General features: G+C 50.1%; 1 protein-coding gene across 2 annotated transcripts in view; it reads left to right on the forward strand.

Moving 5' to 3' along the window:
* The window catches only part of shmt1 (serine hydroxymethyltransferase 1 (soluble)), a 47,170-nt gene that overhangs the window by 21,557 nt on the left and 2,068 nt on the right, over positions 1-23,545 (forward strand). For both annotated transcript variants that reach the window (XM_038820434.1, XM_038820435.1), the window contains 6 exons: positions 9,586-9,667; positions 10,105-10,317; positions 15,877-15,993; positions 16,868-16,990; positions 17,881-17,997; positions 20,161-20,271. In XM_038820434.1, coding sequence (XP_038676362.1) covers positions 9,586-9,667; positions 10,105-10,317; positions 15,877-15,993; positions 16,868-16,990; positions 17,881-17,997; positions 20,161-20,271 — 763 coding nt within the window. The remainder of the gene's footprint in view (positions 1-9,585; positions 9,668-10,104; positions 10,318-15,876; positions 15,994-16,867; positions 16,991-17,880; positions 17,998-20,160; positions 20,272-23,545) is intronic.

A 23,545-nucleotide genomic window follows, 5' to 3' on the forward strand; every position in this document is an offset into this window, starting at 1 on the left:
TGCAGACACAATGGGCCGAACGGCCTCCTGCACTGTAAATTCAATGAGAATCAAAGGGAACGCATGGGTTAGGGGAGAGAAAAGACCATCATGAGCTGTTTGTGAGCCACTTACCCTGCAGCTTGATGTCTGACTGGTGCCTGTGCAGATTGGCTCATTGCTCTGAAGACAAACTATAAGCAATGTCTCTGGAGCATTGGTTTCCAAGCGACTACAGGTTCATAGAATTTACAGTGCAGAAGGAGGCCATTCGGTCCATCGAGTCAGCACCGGCTCCTGGAAAGAGCACCCTACCCAAGGTTAACACCTCCATCCTATCCCCATAACCCAGTAACCACACCCAACACTAAGGGGCACTAAGGGCAATTTATCATGGCCAATCCACCTAACCTGCACATCTTTGGACTGTGGGAGGAAACCGGAGCACCCGGAGGAAACCCACACACACACGGGGAGGATGTGCAGACTCCACACAGATAGTGACCCAAGCCGGAATCGAACCTGGGACCCTGGAGCTGTGAAGCGATTGTGCTAACCCCAATGCTACCATGCTGCCCTAAGGTTGTTGGGCCTAATCTAACATTTGGTGGCGCAAGGCCCCCCCTGCTCGATTTGACTTGGGGTAAGGTGGGGAAAGTTCCTGACGTTAAGACAAAGGTTGGAGTAGGCAATGACATTTTTTTTTTTAACCTGCCCTGGAAATCTTTGGCCATATTTGTACAGAAAGTGGCAGATTCCCATTCCCTAGATTTCTGCTTTGCAGGTGACTTCTAAGTTACATTGGGCAGTAAGTTATACAGATGTGAGAAGGAAGTTACAAAGGGTCATAGACAGACAATGTGAATGAGCGAAACTAATGGAGTTTGACAAATGGAGATGTGTGATTGTTGTGCTCAGGCTAAAGAGATCAGAGTACATTGGAAAAATGGAGAAATCAGTACAGTAGAAAAGAGACTTGAGAGTCCCAAGTATATAAAACATTAAAAGCCAGTTGGTCAAGACAAAATGCTGTCAAGAAGGTTTATAGAATGTTGTTCTTTATCTTAAAGGTGTTGGACTAGAAAGGGAATGAAGTGTTGGATAATGTAGACTTGAGAGATGAACAGACACTACCAACACTGAGGAAGGTTCAACTCAATTTTATTAACTAGCTTCTAACTAACTAACACACGATCAGAAAGTCCACATATGTGCAGAGTTCATAAGTTCAGTCTCTGAGGTGGGTGACGAACTCTGGTTGACCGCCTCAAGGGTGGATCAATAGCTGGCGCATCAGGAGCCGGGAGGGCTGCAGCACAGTCAGGGGCAGGCAGAGTGACCAGAAGCTCTGCACAGTCCATGGCAGGGTCAGCAGACGAGCTGATCGGAGGATCCCGTGACGACTGTGGAACAGGCGAAGGGCACGACGATTGCGGCGTCGAATGGATCCATCCGGTAAGCGGACCAGGAAGGAGCGGGGGGCCACCTGCCTAAGAACAACAGCAGGCACAGACCAGCCACCATCCAGGAGTTGGATGCGAACCGTGTTGTGTGGCCGGATGTCGGGGAGATCAGCAGGCCTTGAGTCGTAGGAAGTTTTCTGCTGCAGTTGAGACATGTGCATGCGGTGGAGCACGGAGACATAATCGAGGTTGGGAGTGAGAATCGATGGCACCGTCGTCCTGAGGGTGCGATTCATTAGTAGCTGTGCAGGCGACAGGCCGGTGGAGAGCGGGGCGGAGCACCCCGTCGACAACCGCCAGGTCGTCACGGACGTTGTAAAATTGTGGGCATTGGCCCTTGAGCCACCCGTCTGACACTAAACGCATCACTCGCTGCAGAAGTGGGTCAGCCGCTGTTTCGCGGCGAATTTGCATCAGTCATGCATCCGAACCTGGCAAATGGGAGGCTGCAAGCTGAACTTGAGCATCTATTTGGCAGACGAACCCTTTGTGATCACATGGAGTGGTGATCGAACTAGACAGGGCATCGGCAACGACAAGGTCCTTGCCAGGGGTATAAATCAATTGAAAGTCATACCTGCGCAGCTTGAGTAAGATATGCTGGAGGCGAGCATCATGTCATTCAAGTCCTTTTTGATAATATTTGCAAGCGGACGGTGGTCGGTTTCAACCGTGAACTGTGGAAGTCCATAGACGATGGGCGCGATTCTCTGCCCCCCACGCCGGGTGGGAGAGTAGCGGGAGGGCCTTCCCGACATTTGGGGCACCTGGGGGCCCGATTGGCACGGCAGTACCACGGCCGTGCCAAGGGGGGCATAGGCCCACGATCGGTGCCCACCGATCGCGGGCCGTGTGTCATTAACGGACGCACTCTTTTCCCTCCGCCGCCCCGCAAGATCAAGCCGCCACGTCTTGCGGGGCGGCTGAGGGAAAAGACGCCAACTGCGCATGTGTGGGTTGGCGTTGTCCAACCTGCGCATGCGCGGCTGACGTCATCGGCCGCGTCAGTCGGCGTGACGCTTGACGTGCGGCCTTGACGACTGTTGTCAAGGCCGCGCCGCCGTGACCACACTCCTAGCCCCGCCCGGGGGGGAGAATCGGCCCTGGAAGTGGGCGTGAAGGCTGCCGTGGGTCACGGCCTGTCCCACGGCAGCCTTTACGATTCTCCGCATTTGCGGAGAATCTCGCCCGTAGTTGTGGAACTTCACGACACCGGTGAGAAGGCCGAGACACTCTTTTTCAATTTTCGCGTAGCGCTGCTCTGTGGGGGTCATTGCCTGCGACGCATACGTAACGTGGCCCCTTGATGAGGCCTCGTCTCGTTGCAGGAGCACGGCACCAATGCCCGACAGACTGGCATCAGTAGAGATTTTGGTCCCTTTGGTCGGGTCGAAAAAGGCCAACACTGGGGCCGTAGAAAGCTTGGCCTTCAGCTCCCGTCATTTGAGCTCGTGAGCGGGGAGCCATCGGAAATCTGTGGTTTTGCGAACCAGGTCTCTGAGGGCCGTGGTGTGTGAGGCGAGATTCGGGATGAACTTCCCGAGGAAAGTCACCATGCCCAGGAACCGGAGGGCCGCTTTCTTGTCCTCGGGCGTCTTCATGAACGTGATTGCTGCAATCTTGTCCTCGTCTGGACGCACCCCCTGGTGGGAGATATGATCCTCCAGAAACTTAATGTTCGACTGGCCGAAGGAGCATTTGGCCCTATTGAGGCGGAGGCCGTGTTCGTGGATGCGCCTGAAAACACGCTTAAGGTGGGCAATGTGTTCCTGCGGGGTGGGTAACCAGATAATAATGTCGTCGACATATACCCAGACGCCGTCGATTCCCTCCATCATCTGCTCCATTATCCGGTGGAAAACTTCGGACGCGGAGATGATGCCGAATGGCATCCAGTTGTAGCAGAACCTGCCAAAGGGTGTGTTGAACGTACACAGCTTTCTGCTTGACTCATCTAGTTGGATCTGCCAGAAACCCTTTGAGGCATCCAGTTTTGAGAAGAGTTTGACGTGGGCCATCTCAGACGTGAGCTCCTCACGTTTCAGAATCGGGTAGTGCTCCCACATGATATTCTGATTCAGATTTTTAGGATCTATGCAGATCTGCAGCTCACTGGACGGTTTCTTAACGCAGACCATGGAGCTTACCCAGTCTGTGGGTTCCGTGACCCTAGAGATGACTCCTTGGTCCTGGAGGTCCTGGAGCTGTTGCTTGAGGCGGTCCTTAAGGAGCGCTGGGACTCTGCGAGGTGCGTGAACTACAGGCGTGGCGTTGGCTTGAGTAAGATTTTGTACGTGTACAGGAGCGTGCCCATGCCCTCGAAGACATGATGATGGAGTCGAGTTGCGCCCTGAAGTCTGTGTCAGAAGATGCAGACACGTTGCTGGGAGAGAGAGAGTGTACTCTCTGCACTGTGGAGCAGCTTGCATGCCTCCGCACCAAGCAAGGAGGCTTTTGAGGCAGCAACGATCTCAAACGGAAGAACAGCTGTATGAGCACGATGTGTAACCTCGAGACAGCAGGACCCACTGGCAGCGATGGCATTGCCATTGTAGTCAAGCAATTTACACGCAGATGGCAGGACAGAAGGCTGGACACAGAGTTTGCAAAAATCAGACGACGCAATGAGATTGGCGAAGGCACCAGTGTCCAGGCGGAATCTGACAGGGGACCGGTTGACTGTAAGGGTGGCACACCACTCATCATCCTGGTCGATGCTGTGAATGTGGACGGGTTTTGTGCCACGCTTGGGGGACATCCTGTTCGTGGTAACGATGCCAACTTGGAACGTGACCTGTGGGTCATCGCAGGCACAGTCGGAAGCAAGGTCTGGAGTAGGTTCATTAATGGCAGGCTGGATAGCCCTGATGTCTCTGTGGGACTGGGTGGACCTCCTAAAAACAGCAGGCAGGGAGGACCTGCACATAGTAGCGGGGCGATCCAGCGAGGTTCACACCTGCGCAAAGCAGTCCGTGACGTCACCACGTTCGCTGCGTGTCAGCACGGGACTCCGTGAAAAGCGCGCGAAATGGCCGCCATCGTTCAGATCCAGAGCCTGAAAAGATTTAATCATTTGGACCCGTTCTGCCTCGTAAGGGGCTTGCTGCGCCGTTTCAGCAGCCTGGATGCAGGAATAGCGCGTGGAGGCATGTTCAGGAAGCACACAGGTCTCAATGGCCATGGACAGGGTGAACTGCTTTACTTTTAGAAGCTGCTGGCGCAGGGGCTCAGATTGGACACCAAAAACAATCTGGTCATGGAACATGGAGTCAGAGGTGGACCCGTAGTTGCAGGACTGCGCAAGGATGCGGAGGTGGGTGATAAAGGACTGGAAAGGCTCGTCCTTACCCTGAGTTCGCTGTTGAAACATGTATCTCTCGAAGCTCTCGTTAACCTCGACCTCGCAGTGGCTGTCGAACTTTAAAATGACAGTCTTGAACTTCGATTTGTCCTCCTCCTCAGCAAAGGTGAGCGAGTTGAAGATGTGCAGAGCGTGGTTCCCGGCTGTGGAGAGGAAGAGCGCAATCTTCCGTGCGTCGGAAGCAGCTTCCAGGCCTCGAGGTACAGCTGGAAGCGCTGTTTGAAAAGTTTCCAGTTCGAGCCCAGATTCCCGGCAATGCGGAGAGGCAGCGGTGGGTGAACGGAGTCCATTCTGTAGGATGGCGCGAGACTGGTGGAAGGCAGATCACGGAAAGGTAGGTCTCGGAAGTGCTAGCATCCCTCAACTTCTGGTACCACGAAGTGTTGGATAATGTAGACTTGAGAGATGAACATATACTACCAACACTGAGGAAGGTTCAACTCAATTTTATTAACTAACTTCTAACTAACTAACACACAATGACTGTGGGTCTAAATGATGCCAACTTAAACTAGAGACCTAAGCCTTGTCCGAACCAGTTGATTCTCTCAGCACATGGTGTGAGTCTGTGCTGGGCTGGATGAGTTCTTGTTACACTCAGAGGCAGCACCCAGAATGAGCGGGATCCGTGGTGCCCTCTGCCTTTATTGTGTTTCTTCTAACTGGTGATTGGCTGCGGTGTTTGTGCATGTTGATCGGTCCCTGTGTGTGTCCATCAGTGTGTGTCTGCACCATGATATACTGGTGTATATTATGACAGGAAAGTTATGCTTCAATTGAGTAGAATCTGATCCATAAAAATCTAAATATATTGCATTCCCGTTCGTATGTTCAATGAGCTACATTGGCGTTTGACCCAGAAAAGCCTCAAATTTAAAATGTTCATCCTTGTTTTCGAATCCTTGTGTAGCCTCGGCCCCACCTACCCACCTCTGTAACCTTCTCCACTTCTCCAATCGGATAATGCTCGGAGATATTGGCCCTATTCCAATTCTGGCCTCTTATGCTTCCCATTTTTTCTCCTGCTCCACCATTGTAAGTCCTTCATTCTGTTGCTTAATCCAATTCCATCCCGAAACCTCACAAATTCCATCCCTATACCCCTCCAATTCCATTCCTAAACCCCTCCAATTCCCATCCCTAAACCCCTCCAATCCCATCCCAATACCTCTCCAATGTCATCTCTAATTTGGTTTAGTAATCATTCCAGTGAAGCATCCGGGTTTTATGGTTTTCAAAGTACAGTTGTTGCTGATGTCGAATGGTTCCTCAAGGTCAGGCACAATGGCAAAGTACAATATGTGTGTTGTGGCAGAGCTCTGTGAGTGAAGGATTGCTGTTTGGTTTATGGCAATTACATATTTATTGTGTATGCACCTTGAACAAATATTTTTTATGATCAGGTCATTCAGTTAAAGGGGCAGAGCAGGAATATTGATGGCTCAGGCAGTAAAGCGATGTCCCTGCCCCCATTACTGCCTGTTTGATGATATCTTACTGCATCTACAGAATGAAAACTAGACAAAGCTAATTCAGGGCAGCAGTAGCATGAGCACTTTACAGTCTGATCTTGTCGCACATTGCTCACGTTCAAATACTTTTGTTGTGCTCACAAAGTGAAAAAGAAAACCCATCTTGCATTTATATAATATCGGAGCAGTAAGCGCTGCAAACACTCAGCAGGCCAGGCAGTATTTGTGGTGGTAGAAACTGAGTTAACGTCTCGGGCCAATGGCCTTTTGTCAAAACTGGAAACGTTACAGATGTACTGGTTTATTGGCCGTTGCATTGAACTGACACCTTCTACTTCTATGGGCATCCCAAAAGGATTTCACAGCTGTGGAAGAGTAATTGCGTTTGTTGCATTGTCAAATGCAGACGGCAATAGTGCACAAGAGGGCTGCACGAACCGCATTGAGACATCACCATTCCGATTGTTCATGGTAAGAAGTCTTACAACTCCAGGTTAATGTCCAACAGGTTTGTTTCAAACACGAGCTTTCGGAGCACTGCTCTTTCCTCGGGTGAATGAAGCGATATGTTCCAGAAACATATATATAGACAAAGTCAAAGATGCCAGACAATGCTTGGAACAGCGAGCATTTGCGGGTAATCAAATCTTTACAGATCCAAAGATAGGGGTAATGCCAGGTTAAAGAGGTGCAAAGAGGGGCAGCACGGTAGCACACGTGGTTAGCACTGTGGCTTCACAGCGCCAGGGTCCCAGGTTCGATTCCCCGCTGGGTCACTGTCTGTGCGGAGTTTGCACGCTCTCCCTGTGTCTGCGTGGGTTTCCTCCGGGTGCTCCGGTTTCCTCCCATAGTACAAAGACGTGCAGGTTAGGTGGATTGGCCATGCTAAATTACCCTTAATGTTCAAAAAGGTTAGGAGGGGTTATTGGGTTATGGGGATAGGATGGAAGTGAGGGCTGAAGTGAGTCGGTGCAGACTCGATGGGTGAATGGCTTCCTTCTGCACTGTATGTTCTATGAATTGTCTCAAGCCAAGACAGTTGGTCGGATTTTGCAAGTCCAGGCCAGATGGTGGGGTTGAATGGGGGGTACATTCACCCCCCACCATCTGGCCTGGATTTACGAAATCCTAGCAACTGTCCTGGTTTGAGGCAATTCGCACCTCTTCAGAAGAGCCAAACCGCCCTGACTGTCGTCCTCTCTGAAACACCATTTTCCGAATCCTCGCCACCGTACCCAACCAGACAAATGATGAAATCAACCATTCCACCCGTATAAAAACGCCTTTGGCAAAAAGACTAGCAAGCACTGGAATGAAAATGAAAACCATGGCAAGATATTCATCTTTACCGCCTGCACCTGGTCTGCCAATGACAGCGAGAGGCTGTCCAACCTCAACAAATCTGCCTTAACCCTGCTCATCAGGCTTGTAAAATTCAATTTACGGAGCTGGGCCCTGTGCCGTGCCACCTGAAACGAGTTGTCCCCACATGAAACGGCAATCCAGGTCAGCTCCTATCCCCGGAGAGGAAACCAAAAAGCACTTGATCTTCTCCAAATTCAGTTTAAATCCCGAAAAAGCCCTGTGGTAGTCACAACTGTTGTATGACATACTGCATACGAGGGTATTACGTTAAGGCCCCTGTACTACAGGTACAGGGGTAGATCCCTGCCTGCTGGCTCCGCCCAGTAGGCGGAGTATAAATGTGTGGGCTCTCCGAGCTGCAGCCATTTCGGTAGCAGCTGCGGGAGGCTCCACATCTCTGCGTAATAAAGCCTTGATTACTCTCCACTCTCATCTCGTTGTAATTGATAGTGCATCAAGCCCCAAATCATATGAGCAGTCCCATTATATCTCCCACCCTTGGACCTGGGTTAGAAATACACAACAGAAGGTTGTCAGCATACTGGGACACATTATGCTCCAGCCCCCTCACTATCCCTCTCCACTTATCCGAACACCTCACCGTAATGGCCAAGGGCTCTATTGATAGCGCAAACAAAAGGGGGACATTACCCTATGCAGCTAAAAATCTCCCGAGTTCACCTCATTAGCACGAACTCTCGCCTTCGGTTCCTTATAAAACAATTAACCCACGCCACAAACTTAGGCCCAATTCCAAACCACTCTAACTCTGCAAACAAATAACTACATTCTACTCAATCAAACGCCTTCTCCGCATCCGGAGCCACCATCACCTCCAGCTCCCCACCCTTCTGATGGGGAGCACCACATTTAACAAGCGCCACACATTCGAACATCATGTTTACAGATAACACTCAAGAATCATATCGGGGCTGGTGTTACAGTGGATCTGATCATAGACGAGTAGGCCGGGATTCTCCGATCCCGTGGCCAAGTTCTGACGCGGCGTCAAAAGCGGTGTGAGTCACTCCGGCGTCAACGGGCCTCCAGGCCCAGGTATTCACCCCTTCCCAGTGGAGTAGTACGGCGCAGGAATGGTGTCCAGCCGACACGCCACGGCCGGCGAGGGTCTGCGCATGCGCGCTTCGGCCAGCGTGAGTTTGTGCATGCGCGCCATGGCACGGCGTGGAGGAACATAGGCCCCCCCACAGAAATAGCCTGCCCACTGATCAATTGGCCAAGCCACCATGGAGGCCCCCCCTGCAGTCGGATCCCCCCACACCCCCACCCACCAGGACAGGACCCCGCAGCCAGAACACTGAGGTCCCACCGGGGAGAGCCATAGGTAACCTATGTCAGCGGGCACTCGGCCCGTCGAGGTGAAGAGAATCGCCGGGGGGTGGGGGCGCTTTCAAAGGCCCCCGACCGGCGCGGCGACGATCCCGCGGGCACCCCAGAATCAGCGGCATAGTATCGGCGGGCTGGCATCGGAGCGGCACGGCCCGATTCTTCCCCCCCCCCCTCCACCGCCCCCGCCGATTCTCCGACTCGGCAGTGGATCGGAGAATCCCGACTGTAATCTAGATTTTGGACTAATAATTTGGACGCATGAATTGAAATCTTACCAAGGCAGCTGTGAAATTTCAATTCAGCCGGTGGAGACTCGATGGGCCGAATGGCCTCCATCTGCTCTGTAAATTCGATGATTCTGCTGTATCAATAATCTCGACCAAGCAACTACCAGGTTGTAATAGATAATCCATCTGGTTCTCTAATGACTTTCTGGGGAAGGAAATCTATTGTGTTTGCCCAGTCTGGCCTCTATGTTGACTCTTAACTGCTCTCTGAGTTAAGGGTCGTTAGGGATGGGAAATAAACAATGGCTTTGGCAGTGATACACACATTGGTCAGTGAAAGAAAGTTCTCTGCTGTTCATTCCCTTTAGGTAAATCCTGAGACTGGTTATATTGACTATGACAGGTTGGCAGAGAATGCTCGGCTTTTCCACCCAAAGCTCATAATTGCAGGTAAGCACATGAATCTTCATTGTGGGTCGGGCAATTGGCTCCATTCAGTAATGCTAATCGCAGCAAGTTCGGGCCGGATTCCTGCGGGGTGATTCTTAATGAATTGCGACTATCTGACGCTGTCCTTCACTGGATCACAGGTTACTGGATTAGATTGGGGCTTGCGTGCAGGTTTTTCTTTGCAGAGTTTTGTCGTAGGCAGCAAATGTAAGAAAGGCAGCATGGCTGATCAGTTCCTGACGTTTTCTTTTAACCTGCCTTTAGTTGAAGAGTTGGGTTCTAAAGAGGGTCTTCAAAGGAGGAGAGAGTGGCGGGGAGATTTAAGGAGGAAATAGCAGATATCTGAAGGTGTATTGGGTGGGGGGGGACAGTAGGAGGAAGAGTCAACATTCACAGCAGCTTCCCAATCAGCTCAACTGCATTGTTGGTTTTCCCAGGTATTAGCTGCTACTCCCGTAACTTGGATTATGCCAGGATGCGACAGATTGCGGATGAGAATGGTGCCTACCTGATGGCGGACATGGCACACATCAGTGGCTTGGTGGCAGCCGGGGTGGTGCCCTCTCCCTTCGAGTACAGCGATGTGGTCTCCACAACAACGCACAAGACTCTCCGTGGGTGCAGATCTGGGATGATCTTCTACAGAAAAGGTGAGGAAAAGATGTTTGGCTGGACTGTTTCCCAGTCCCACCTCTTGAGTAAAGCGCTATTTTTGAGATTGTAATTTACCACAACACATTGGTGAAATTTACAACTTCTCTTAGCGACAGTAGTGTCAATGTCGCTATATAGACATCTTGCACAGTTAGCAGTGTGATTTAAAATTGGTACCTTCCAAACAAACATCTAATTTATTTTATTCTGTCATGGAATGTGGGCTTCGCTGACTCGGCTAACATTTGTTGCCCACCCCTAATTGCTCTTGAGCAGGTGGTGATGAGCTGTCTTCCTGAGCTGCGACACTCCATGTGGTGTAGGTACACCTACTGTGCTGGTAGGCAGGGAGTTCCTTCCAGGACTGTTGACCCAGCGACAGTGAAGGAACGGCGATATATTTGCAAGGCAGGATGGTAAGCCGTTTGGATGGAAACTTCCAGGTGGCGGTGTTCCCAGGCATCCGCTGCCCTTGTCCTTCTAGATGGTAGTGGTCAGGGTTTGGAAAGTGCTGCCTAAGGAGTCTTATTAAATTCCTGCAGTGCATCTCACAGATGGTACACATGGATGCTACAGTTCGTCAGTGGTGGAGGGAGTGAGTGTTTGTGGAAGGAGTGAAGAACACACAGCCCCAGAGGCGGCTTGCATTTTGTGAGGTCCCACACACACCTTGGTTTTTTGGGCCCTCCCCAATGATGTGATGCTCCTCCCCATCATGATATCACGCCCCTCCCAACACTGCCCACAGAGTGCAAAGGCACAAGCCACACAAATACACACATTGATCACTGCTGAACTGCTTTAGTGTTTTTTAACTTGTGAAAATACGCCTGTATGAATAATTGCTGAATTGAAGCTTGCGTCTTGTCAGACTGAGGGTAACGATGGTCAATATTACCCTCTGAGTCTTGAGGCGAGAAAACATGGAACTTGCAGGTGAGCAACAAAATGGAAAAATCAGCCAATGGCATCACTGCAGCACAAGTCAGTGCTGGACAGAGTGAGCCAGACCTGTACAGGAGCAGCTACTCCAATCAACACGATGCATATGCTGCCATTCAGTATACTTCAGAGTCTCATTCAGTTTCAAAAGTTAACCCCCTTATTTTCTCTCACAAAGTCAAATAAGTTTACGTGAATGGAGTGCCCAGTGAGTCCAAATCCAATATCAGTAGCTCTGTCTGCAAGATTCCGTTCTTTGTTATCGAAGAAACTTTCTGATCGCTTCTCGGCCTTTTGGCTAAGATTGAGCGTAGATTGAGCCTTTTGGCTCAGATCTGGTATGTCTCCTTTATGGGGACCATGAATTCAATTTGAATTGTTTTTTGGAGCAGGCAAAGAGCTGGATTAGGGGTTCGCCTCTGTCCACACTCTGAGCCCTGGCTGTGTAACTAAGATAAAGTAATTAAAAAAAAGAAGAAACTTTCTGAAGGCCAATCTTGAGAGCGATGGTGGTTAGAACTATTAGCACGTGACCATCTGTAGCCATTATGTCAGACCAGCAATAGTCCATTTTGGAAAACTGAATTTAAACAAGAGAATATGGAAGATGACAGATTTTTAAGATTTTCTTGCTTCACCCCTTGTTGAAATGCCCATTTAGATAGCTTTTTTCGACACCTTTTCTTTACAAAATCATGAATTACATCATCGTAGGTAATATCTTCAAAAGACGCACTTTCAATCGTCAATATCGCTGAACCTGTCAAATGTTCCTGACTCATCGTACTTCCCAATTGTTAACTCTTTTCAATACAGATAAAGAACGTTCGCCAGAAGCATTTGTGAGAGGTATTGTTAAAAATATTTTCAGAATGGTTTCCACGTGCAAGTCTGTAAAAATGGTCTCAAAGCACAGAGCGCATCCCAAGAAAAGGGATTTGTGGAATGTCTAGTTGATGTTTTTTGGAGCAGCTTGTGACAGAGCCTACTAGGGAACAGGCAATTCTGGATTTGGTGGTGTAATGAGACAGACTTGATTAGGGAAATTAAGGTGAAGGAACCCTTAGGAAGCAGTGACCACAATATGACAGAATTTACCCTGCAGTTTAAGAGGGAGAAGCTGCAATCAGATGTAACGGCATTACAATTAAATAAGGGTAACTATAAAGACATGAGGAAGGAGCTGGCCAGAGTTGATTGGAGAAGGAGCCTAGCAGGGAAGACAGTGGAACAGCAATGGCAGGAGTGTTTGGGGGTTATTCGGGAGGCACAACAGAAATTCATCCCAAGGAGGAGAAAACATGCTAAGGGGAGGACAAGGCATCCATGGCTGACGAGGGAAGTCAAGGACAGCATAAAAGCAAAAGAAAAAGCATGCAAAGTGGCGAGGATTAATGGGAAGCCAGAGGATTGGGAAGCCCTTAAATGCGAGCAGAGGACAACTAAAAAAGCAATAAGGGGTGAAGATAAAATATGAGTCGAACCTAGCTAGTAATATAAAAGAAGAATTTAATATAAAGGAAGAGTTTTTTTCAATATATAAAAGATAAGAGAGAGGCAACAATAGACATTGGATCAATGGAAAATGTGGCTGGAGAAGTAATAATAGGAACCAAAGAAATGGCAGAGGAACTGAATAGTTACTTTGCATCAGTCTTCACGGTGGAAGTCACCAGTGGGATGCTAGAGCTCCAGGAGAATTAGTAGGCAGAGGTAAGTGCAGTGGCCATCACTAAGGAAAAGGTTCTGGGGAAAGATTGAAGGTGGGTAAATCACCTAGACCAGATGGACTACACCCCAGGGTTTTAAAAGAGATAGCTCAGGAGATTGTGGAGGCATTGGTGATGATCTTTCAGGAATCACTGGAGGCTGGAAGGGTCCCAGAGGACTGGAAAGTGGCTAATGTAACACCGCTGTTTAAGAAGGCAGAGAGGCAGAAGACGGGATATTATAGGTCGGTTAGTCTGACTTTGGTCATTGGTAAGATTTTACAGTCCATTATTAAAGATGAGATTGCGGAGTACTTGGAAGTGCATGATAAAATAGGACTGAGTCAGCACGGCTTCGTCACAGGTGAGGTCATGACTGACAAATCTGTTAGAGTTCTTTGAGGAGATGATAAGGAAGTTAGACAAAGGAGAACCGTGATTTATTTAGATTTCCAGAAGGCCTTTGACAGGGTGCCGCTTGGGGGACAGTTAAATAAGTTAAGAGCCCATGGTGTTAAAATCCTGGCATGGATAGAGGATTGGCTGACTGGCAGAAGGCAGAGAGTGGGGTTAAAGGGGCCTTTTTCAGGATGGCAGCCGGTGACCAGTGGTAAGCAGCCTGGAGCCTGTAAGTAGCACCACAAGGATGCATTTAAATCACATATTGCAGCAATGACTGTCTGAGCCAGGCCACCCCGATCCTGAGGGGTCACCCTGAGTCCATGCACCAAATCGTTCCCCACTGCCCTCCCTGGTCAGGCAACTACGCCCCAGCCAGATCGACAATCATAGCCTCCCGCTCCCCCTCAACAGTCAATGCACCCAGGCCCCGCTTGACCCCCACCTGAGGCAGGTGGAGCATGAATCGCGGAGGGGTGGAGCATGAAGAGTCTAACCCGCGAATGAGATTTAAATCCATGCAAATGGCGGGGTTGCTTGGGTCTGCTGCTGCAGGGCGCAGACTTCACTGATGCCGCCAGCGGGAGACGGGAGCATGCCGCTGGAATCGACGCGGGGCCCAAGCAGTGAGTTTTCACTTGCTCACTGTTCTCTGTCTGATCACAATTCTCGCTGCTGGCAGCGGGAAACAGAGAAGTCAGCCTTTTAACTAGCTTCATCCGTTTCAATTTTCTGTGTTTTTGATTGCCAGATTGACAATGTTGCTTCATATTCACTGACCTTTCCTGATTTTAAGGAATTTGAATTTTCTGAAAGAGTAGGCTTTTATTTGCCTTCCTCAGCCCTGGGGGTTGAGTCTCCTCGCTCCCCTCTACAACCTCGCCTCGCGGCTGGCTGGGCTGCCTGGCTATGGCCTTGCCTGCCCAGCCCTCCTCCGCACTGACTTGGGGGCTGGGAGCTGAGTCACCCCTCTTCTCCCTTTGACAGTTGGCACCTCTCACCTCACCTCACCTCGCTCGACGATCTCACCTCGCTGCTGACCACCTGGCTATGACCCTCCTTCCTCAGTTCTTGGTCAAGATCAAGAAACCGGCTGCTTCTTTTGCAAAAACACAGAAGAGCTTCAGCTTGACTGCCTCACTCCGTCCAAATCACCTCATCGACTTCTGATGCGTGTTTTCCTGCTCTAAGGGCACATGGCCAATCTGAGTTTGGTGTCGCTCTGCATTGCCTGCTGATATTGAGCCGATCAGCAAATGTAGAGCTATCAGTCTCTGATTAGTTCCCAAGAACTGGCAAGCACGGGGACCCCCAAATTGGCCCGGGCCCTGTGCCTAGGCATGGTGTGTTTCATTGTAATCTGTCTCTGCACAGCCCATAATGATGCAGTGTCTGAGAATGCGGAAATATATATGTGTCTTTCTCTCCACCCCTCTCCTTCCTGACTTCAATGGTGAGAATTGTTGTGTTATGTACTCTGGGATAACACAGGCTGCAACTGGATGCAGCTTTAACCAAAAGATACTCCAGACCTTAGAACATAGAACAGCACAGAACAGGCCCTTCGGCCCTCGATGTTGTGCCGAGCAATGATCACCCTACTCAAACCCACGTATCCACCCTATACCCGCAACCCAACAACCCCCCCCCCCCCCTTAACCTTACTTTTTAGGACACTACGGGCAATTTAGCATGGCCAATCCACCTAACCCGCACATCTTTGGACTGTGGGAGGAAACCGGAGCACCCGGAGGAAACCCACGCAGACACGGGGAGGACATGCAGACTCCGCACAGACAGTGACCCAGCCGGGAATCGAACCTGGGACCCTGGAGCTGTGAAGCATTTATGCTAGCTACCGTGCTGCCCATGAAGTTAGTTCAATCTGATTTATTGAACCAGTAGCACAGTTAGCACAGTTCTCTATGAGTTCGACTCTCTGCTAACCTAAGTGTGGTTATTCTGTCTGACTGAACCAGACTAGCTCTTAGCCACGTGCTGGAGGTGTGATACTGTACATACACCCTGACTGACTCTGTAGATGTTCATCAGTGGAAAGAGGTGGAGTGTGAGTGCCTCGTGCCTTTTATAGTGAGTTACCACCCATGAGTGTCCTGCCTGCTCATTGGTCATGTCCTGTTCTCTGTGTTCATTAGCTGCCTGCCTGTGCCTGTCTGTATATCATTATCTGCATGTCTGCACATCATGACAAGAATCACCCTTACTTTTTAAAAATAAGTTTAGAGTATCCATTATTTGTTTTTCTCAATTAAGGGGCAATTTAGGTGAATCTGAGAATCACCCTTACTTCAAGATGACGGCCCACCAGCACCTTCTCAAGGTGCATCCAAGGATAGGCAATAAACTCCAGTGTTGTCAGCAATGCCCACTTGATCGATTGATTGATTTACTTCCTTGAATGAATTTTAAAACAAAAAACTACTTCTTGATAACAAAAAACTACTTTTTGATAACTGACAAGTTGCTGCTTTTCTCACTTGGCAGGAGTCCGGAGCATTGACCCGAGGACAGGCAAGGAGAACCTGTACAATCTGGAAAGTCTAATCAACCAGGCAGTCTTCCCAGGGCTGCAAGGTGGGCCCCACAACCACGCCATTGCAGGTAAAGTGTGCCTTTGCCATCATTGTGGAAGGGAAGCTGATTTACTGATGACTACATCATGCTCTAGTTTTCGACCCTGCCACTAATGGGAACGGTTTCTCTCTATCTACTCTCTCCAGACCCCTCATGATTTTGAATATTATGAAATCAACCAAATCTATCTCCAATATCTCCACTTAACTGAAATCTTCCACAATTAGTCTCATAAATCCTTTTGTCGCCCTCTCTAAACCTCAACTGTGTGGTGCCCCGAGCATCGTGTGGGGCACATTTATTTCCCATCCTTGATCGCCCTTGAACTGGCTTGTTGGGTCATTGAAGAGTCAGCCACATTGCTGTGGATCTGGAGTCACATGTGGGCCAGACCAGGTAAGGACATGAAGGATAATAGCAACAGTAGACTTTTAATTCCAGTTTTTAATTCAAATTAGCTGTGGTGGGATTTGAACCTGGGTTATCAGAGCATTACCCTGAGTCTCTGGATTACTACTCCGGTGACAATACCACTGCGATATTGTCTCCCCTTGAACCAAAATCAGTGTTTGTGAAGGTTCACCACAAATTCCTTGCTTTTTTACTTTATGCTCATATTTATAAAGCTCATCCCTTTTTCTAAAAACCATTTTCTCAACCTGCCCTGCCACCTCCAACAATTTGTGCACACACACCGGCCAAGTCTCTTTTCACTCTTTACTATGCAATCTGTCTTTCTCTACAGTAAGCATTGCAGCATTTCCCTTGTGCTCGACTGAAGTTAGCAGTGTTCTTTATTTATTCTGAGCAGATCTAACTCAATGTGAAGTGTTTTACTCAGAAGGGAAAGCTTTGTTGTTGTACTGTCTGTGCTGATGTCTGTCCCTGTGTCTCTGGACAGGAGTTGCTGTCACGCTCAAACAGGCAATGACTCCAGAATTCAAGGTCTACCAGAAGCAGGTTGTGGCCAACTGCAAAGCTCTATCCACAGTATTGGTGGACTTCGGATACAAGATTGTCACTGGTGAGAATATTGGCAAGGTTGAAGCAACCGACTCCTGCTTGCAAATTTGACTAATTTAGCAAGTTTATTTAAACTTTGTTTCAATCAGTGAGTTTGGATGAAACACTTGCAGTGAGCTGAGCACTAAACAAGGATTTATATTCATATGCAAAACATTTCACTGCAGATCTAAAGTTATATCCAGGTCACGGATGCCTTTAATATTTCCAAGAAATCACATGAGGCAAATACCATTCATGGAATATCCCCTCCCTTACCCTTTCCTTCTACATTCCAAATGGCACTGATCCCAACCACTTTTCCTCCTTTAGCTTCTTGACACCATCCCCCGTTCCTCGTTCATTGTCTCAAACCTCAAAACCATGGAAATACTCCTCCCTCCCCCGGACCCCCAATCCCATCCCATCCCACCCTCCGACTTCCTCTGCTTCATTCGGTCATTTGGAATCTGGGTGCCAAACCATGACTCTCATTTCCTCTCCAATTCTCTTTGTCCTTTCCTCTCGTTTAGTTTTCTGACTGTTTTAAAGATGACAAACCCTCTTCGCTATCTTCCAAAAAAAACCTTCAGCCCCCAGGACCTGCGGAGAAAAATCTGCAACATTGCGATCACACTTTGCCATGTAGAACTGTCCTTTTCTGTCGATGGCCTTCCTCTCTTTCAGATTTTCAGATGCCCCCTTGGTTTTGTGTAAAATGTTACATTTTACGGTAGGCAAAATCCCAACTAGTCCATGCTCCTCCTTATTCCTCGATCTCTCTTGAGAATCTGACCCAATTTCCTTGGCCCCGGTTCTGTTGCTCGTTGTGATGACTTTTTCCCGATGACCGATGCCATGAATTTGCTTCCTTCGGGTTGAAGACGGTCCACTATGTCCTTCTTAATACAGGTGGTTCAGACAATCATCTGATTCTGGTGGATCTGCGCAAGCAAGACACAGATGGGGGCAGAGCTGAGAAGGTTCTGGAAAGGTGCGCCATTGCTTGCAACAAGAACACCTGTCCGGGTATGTATCAACAACTTCGCATTTGTGAAGCACCTTTGACATGCTAAAAGGTCCCATACTCCAAGGAGTGTTACCAGGCCTAATCTGACAACGAGTCATTGAAAAATATGAGGGCTGATGACCAACAGCTTGGTCAATAAGATGGGGCTGTTGTAAAGGACAGAAGGGAAAATCTGGACAGGTTTAGGGATGAAATGCCAGAGCTGAAGACCAAGGTAGCCAATGGTCGAGGGAAAAAAATAAATTGAAGATGATTTCACCCAATAATCTGCTTTAAGTGATGCTGATTGAGGCTGTTCTCCAAAATAATACAATAGGTCATTTTCTGTCCACCCTAGAAGTCAGACAGGCCCTCAGTTTACTGCCTCAACGGAAAGGCAGGCCCAAGAATTGCGGCATTTCCTCACACCTGCCACTGTATTTAATTTCACTCTTAGATATAATCTGACACCTGATCTATTTCATTCTGATTGTGTAACAGCCTGGGAAAAAGCTGCTGAGAGATAAGCTGACGTGGAATTGTGGTTTGGACCTTCGTTGGCCAAGCGGCTTTGACCCCAAAGCTTTTGAAAAGAACTAATTGGTTAAATAGTAAACTTCGGCAGGAATGTGGTGGAGTACCCAAGCAGGAAAGCTCCTGTGTGGGAACCAAATGATAAACACCGTAGCAAACGTTCAAAGGTTCAGATGTAGTTGGAGCAGAGACAAAATAACGGTGTGAAGGCCACCATATTTCCCTCTCTCTGGCCAGACACTAGCCGAGTGAGGGAAGTCAGAGATCTTGAGAGTTTGAGGTGGACAGATAGGTAAACAAAACCTCTTGTAGTTAGGTCTATAAAATTATAGTGAGGTGAATATTGGGTTAAACCGGTTTTCATCTGCTCTGCTGCCTAAAGAAAGCATCAGAAGAGATTACTCGAGCACAGAGATTATAGAGATATTATGTGATGGATGTGACAATACGTGGGGCATGACCAAGGCGTAATCATTTGGAGATTATGCTCCGACCCAGGGTGTAAAATACTGTTGCACTTTGATACTACCCCATAGACATTAGCAAGCGCCGAGCCTTTTTTTTATTGAATAAAATATAGCCACTATCACTTTGAATTCATTCCAGAGCATGAAGGGGTTAGCGTGTTCATTCACTCTGTCATCCAGACTTTTAACACCAAGGCATCACTGACAGCATGCTGCACCATCGGATGTGCTTTCTTTTGGGTGGAACAGTAGACCAAGGAAGTTCTTCTTCAGGCAGATATAAAACTCTCACCCCCAAAAAGTTGTGGAGACTGGAGGGGGAATCAACTGAATATTTTAAAATTGAGATTAATCATTTTCTCTTTGCCTTAAGGAAAGGGAACCATGGGTTTGGGTGTTTGGGGTTAAGATACAGATTGTGTATGATCTATTGGATTAATGGAATAGGCCTGAGGGGCTGAATGGCCCATGCCAGTTCCTATAACCACACCAGCCAAGGAAAAAAAGAACACTTGGATATACATTTGTCTTTGACTGTTGTCATGAGAATGTCACTTTACGAAATGTTTGGCTGCTCATATTACTGCAGTGATGTCAGCGTTTGGGTGGAGCTGGGCTGTCTGTCAGCTTTTTACTTGCGTTTTAGGCTGTTTGCTGCAGGGTTTAGTTTCGTTTTCAGTGTTGGAGCTGAAGCCAGACAAAGCAGGTGTACTGCTGTTCTCCCTGCCTTGAGGAGACTATCTCTTGATCATTTGGTGGATTCAGAATTATAAATGTTCTGAGTAGTGACTTTAATCTGATGTGCTTCTGTTAAGGGTTATGTTTTTTTGTGAGTCTTCTGGATGTTAAAAGGACAGTGTAAGCATTACTTAGTGTTGTAGTCTTTGGGGATTGTATTTGAATTAATGGTTGCTAAGATGTTCACTGTATGTTTTAAAAAGGGTAACTTGAGTTCATAGAATAAACATTGTTTTGCTTTAAAAAATAATTTTCAATTTCTGCTGTACCACCCCTGTAGAGTGGGCCGTGTGCTTCCCATACCACCATCTATTAAAAGTTGTGGGTCAGGTGAACTCCATGATACACTTTAGGGCTCTCTAAACCCTGGCCCATAACACTGTGGAAAAGATGTGAAACAATGAAGTGGGAATGAGGAGATTTTAATCTGTTATTGTCCGACAGGTGACAAGAGTGCTTTACGTCCCAGCGGCCTCCGTCTGGGGACACCAGCCCTCACCTCCCGAGGGTTTAAGGAGAAGGATTTCCGGACAGTGGCAGCTCTTATTCACCGAGGTAAAGTTGCTTGGCACTGATCGGGAACACTGAAGTTACCCGTGTCTTCAGGACAGGGCACCAGGAATCCTCCAAACTAACAGGCGAGGATTGTGAAGGTGTTTTTCAGTGAGAGGGGCCGAATGCATCACCTGGGGATGATTGAATCTCAAAAGAAGAGAAAAATTCATCAACTGGGGAGGGGGAGTCAATCCCAGCTGGAGTGGGGATCGGGGGAGGGGGAGTCAATCCCAGCTGGAGTGGGGAGCGGGGGAGGGGGAGTCAATCCCAGCTGGAGTGGGGATCGGGGGAGGGGAAGTCAATCCCAGTTGGAGTGGGGATTGGGGAGGGGGAGTCAATCCCAGCTGGAGTGGGGATCGGGGGAGGGGGAATCAGTCCCAGTTGGGGTGGGGATCGGGGATGTCAATCCCAGCTGGTTGGGGGACGGGGAGTCAATCCCAGCTGGAGTGAGGATCAGGGAAAGGGGAGTCCATTCCAGCTGGAGTGGGGATTAGGGAATGGGAAATCCATCCCAGTTGGAGTGGGTTGGGGGGGAGTCAATCCCAGCTGGAGTGAGAGCTTGGGGAAGTCAATCGCAGCTGGACTGGGCATCGGGGAGAGGGAGTCAATCCCAGTTGGAGTGTGCTGGGGAGAGGGAGTCAATCCCAGTTGGAGTGTGTCCATAAGACATAGCAGAATTAGGCCACTCGACCCATCAAGTCTGCTCCGCTATTCAATCATAGCTGATATTTTCCTCACCCCCATTCTCCTACCTTTTCCCCATACCCCTTATTAATCAAGACCCGATCTATCTCTGTCTTAAAGACACAGTAATTTGGTCTCCACATGCTCTGTGGCAAAGAGTTCCACAGATTAACAATCCTCTGGTTGAAGAAATTCCTCCTCATCTCTGTTTTAAAGAATCGTCCGTTTAGTCAGCGATCGTATCGGGGGAGGGGGAGTCAATCCCAGCTGGAGTGGGTCGGGGTGGAGGGGGGGCGGGGCTGTCAATCCCAGCTGGAGTGGGTCGGGGGGGGGGGGGGGGGGGGAGTGGGGGATGACAATCCCAGCTGGAGTGGGTCAGGGGAGTTGGAGTCAATCCCAGCTGGAATGGGTTGGGGGAGGGGCGGTCAAACCCAGCTGGAGTGGGTTGGGGTGGAGGGGCGTGGGACTGTCAATCCCAGCTGGTGCGGGTCGGGGGAGGGGGAGTCAATCCCAGCTGGAGTGGGTCGGGGGGGGGAGTGGGGGATGACAATCCCAGCTGCAATGGGTTGGGGGAGTTGGAGTCAATCCCCGCTGGAGTGGTTCGGAGGAGTTGGAGTCTATCCCAGCTGGAGAGGGTTGGGGGAATTGGAGTCAATCCTAACTGGAGCAGGTCGGAGGAGTTGGATTCAATCCCCGCTGGAGTGGTTCGGGGAGTTGGAGTTGATCCCAGCTGGAGAGTGTTGGGGGAATTGGAGTCAATCCTAACTGGAGCAGGTCGGAGGAGTTGGATTCAATCCCCGCTGGAGTGGTTCGGGAGAGTTGGAGTTGATCCCAGCTGGAGAGGGTTGGGGAGGGGGAGTCAATCCCAGCTGGAGTGGGTGGGGGGAGTTGGAGTCAAACCCATCTGGAGTAGTTTGGGGGAGTTGGAGTCGATCCCAGCTGGAGTGGGTCGGGGGAGGGGAGTCAATCCCAGCTGGAGTGGGTCGGGGGAGGGGGAGTCAATCCCAGCTGGAGTCGGTGGGGGGAGTTGGAGTCAAACCCAGCTGGAGTGGTTCGGGGGAGTTGGAGTCGATCCCAGCTGGAGTGGGTCGGGGTCGGGGGAGTCAATCCCAGTTGGTGTGGGTCGGGGGAGTTGGAGTCAATCCCAGCTGGAGTGGGTTGGGGGAGTTGGAGTCTGTCCCAACTGAATATACCGGGAGGAGGGGCAGTCAATCCCGGCTGGAGTGGATCGGGGGAGTTTGAGTCAATCCCAGCTGGAGTGGGGGGAGGGGAGTCAATCCCAGCTGGATCGGAGACGGGGGGAGCGGGAGTCAATCCCAGCTGGAGTGGGTCAGGGGAGGGGGAGTCAATCCCTGCTGGAATGGGTTAGGATGGGGGGAGGGGAGTCTATCCCAGTTGGGGTGGGGATCGGGGGAGTCAAACCCCACTGGAGTGGATCGGGGGAGGGGCAATCAATCCTAGCTGTAGTGGATCGGGGGAGGGAGCGTCAATCCCCGCTGGAATGGGTCTGGGGAGTTGGAGTCAATCTCAGCTGGAGTGAGTCGGGGAGGGGGAGTCAATCCCATCTGGAGTCGGTGGGGGGAGTTGGAGTCAAACCCAGCTGGAGTGGTTCGGGGGAGTTGGAGTCGATCCCAGCTGGAGTGGGTCGGGGTCGGGGGAGTCAATCCCAGTTGGTGTGGGTCGGGGGAGTTGGAGTCAATCCCAGCTGGAGTGGGTGGGGGGAGTTGGAGTCAAACCCAGCTGGAGTGGGTGGGGGGAGTTGGAGTCAAACCCAGCTGGAGTGGTTCGGGGGAGTTGGAGTCGATCCCAGCTGGAGTGGGTCGGGGTCGGGGGAGTCAATCCCAGTTGGTGTGGGTCGGGGGAGTTGGAGTCAAACCCAGCTGGAGTGGTTCGGGGGAGTTGGAGTCGATCCCAGCTGGAGTGGGTCGGGGTCGGGGAGTCAATCCCAGCTGGAGTGGGTCGGGGGAGTTGGAGTCAATCCCAGCTGGAGTGGGTGGGGGGAGTTGGAGTCAAACCCAGCTGGAGTGGTTCGGGGGAGTTGGAGTCGATCCCAGCTGGAGTGGGTCGGGGTCGGGGGAGTCAATCCCAGTTGGTGTGGGTCGGGGGAGTTGGAGTCAGTCCCAGCTGGAGTGGGTTGGGGGAGTTGGAGTCTGTCCCAACTGAATATACCGGGAGGAGGGGCAGTCAATCCCGGCTGGAGTGGATCGGGGGAGTTTGAGTCAATCCCAGCTGGAGTGGGGGAGGGGAGTCAATCCCAGCTGGATCGGAGACGGGGGGGAGCGGGAGTCAATCCCAGCTGGAGTGGGTCAGGGGAGGGGGAGTCAATCCCTGCTGGAATGGGTCGGGATGGGGGGAGGGGAGTCTATCCCAGTTGGGGTGGGGATCGGGGGAGTCAAACCCCACTGGAGTGGATCGGGGGAGGGGCAATCAATCCTAGCTGTAGTGGATCGGGGGAGGGAGCGTCAATCCCCGCTGGAATGGGTCTGGGGAGTTGGAGTCAATCTCAGCTGGAGTGAGTCGGGGAGGGGGAGTCAATCCCAGCTGGAGTGGGTCGGGGGAGGGAGTGTCAATCCCTGCTGGAGTGGGATGG

The sequence above is a fragment of the Scyliorhinus canicula genome, chromosome 15 (genome assembly GCF_902713615.1).
Source record: "Scyliorhinus canicula chromosome 15, sScyCan1.1, whole genome shotgun sequence".
Taxonomy (NCBI): domain Eukaryota; kingdom Metazoa; phylum Chordata; class Chondrichthyes; order Carcharhiniformes; family Scyliorhinidae; genus Scyliorhinus; species Scyliorhinus canicula.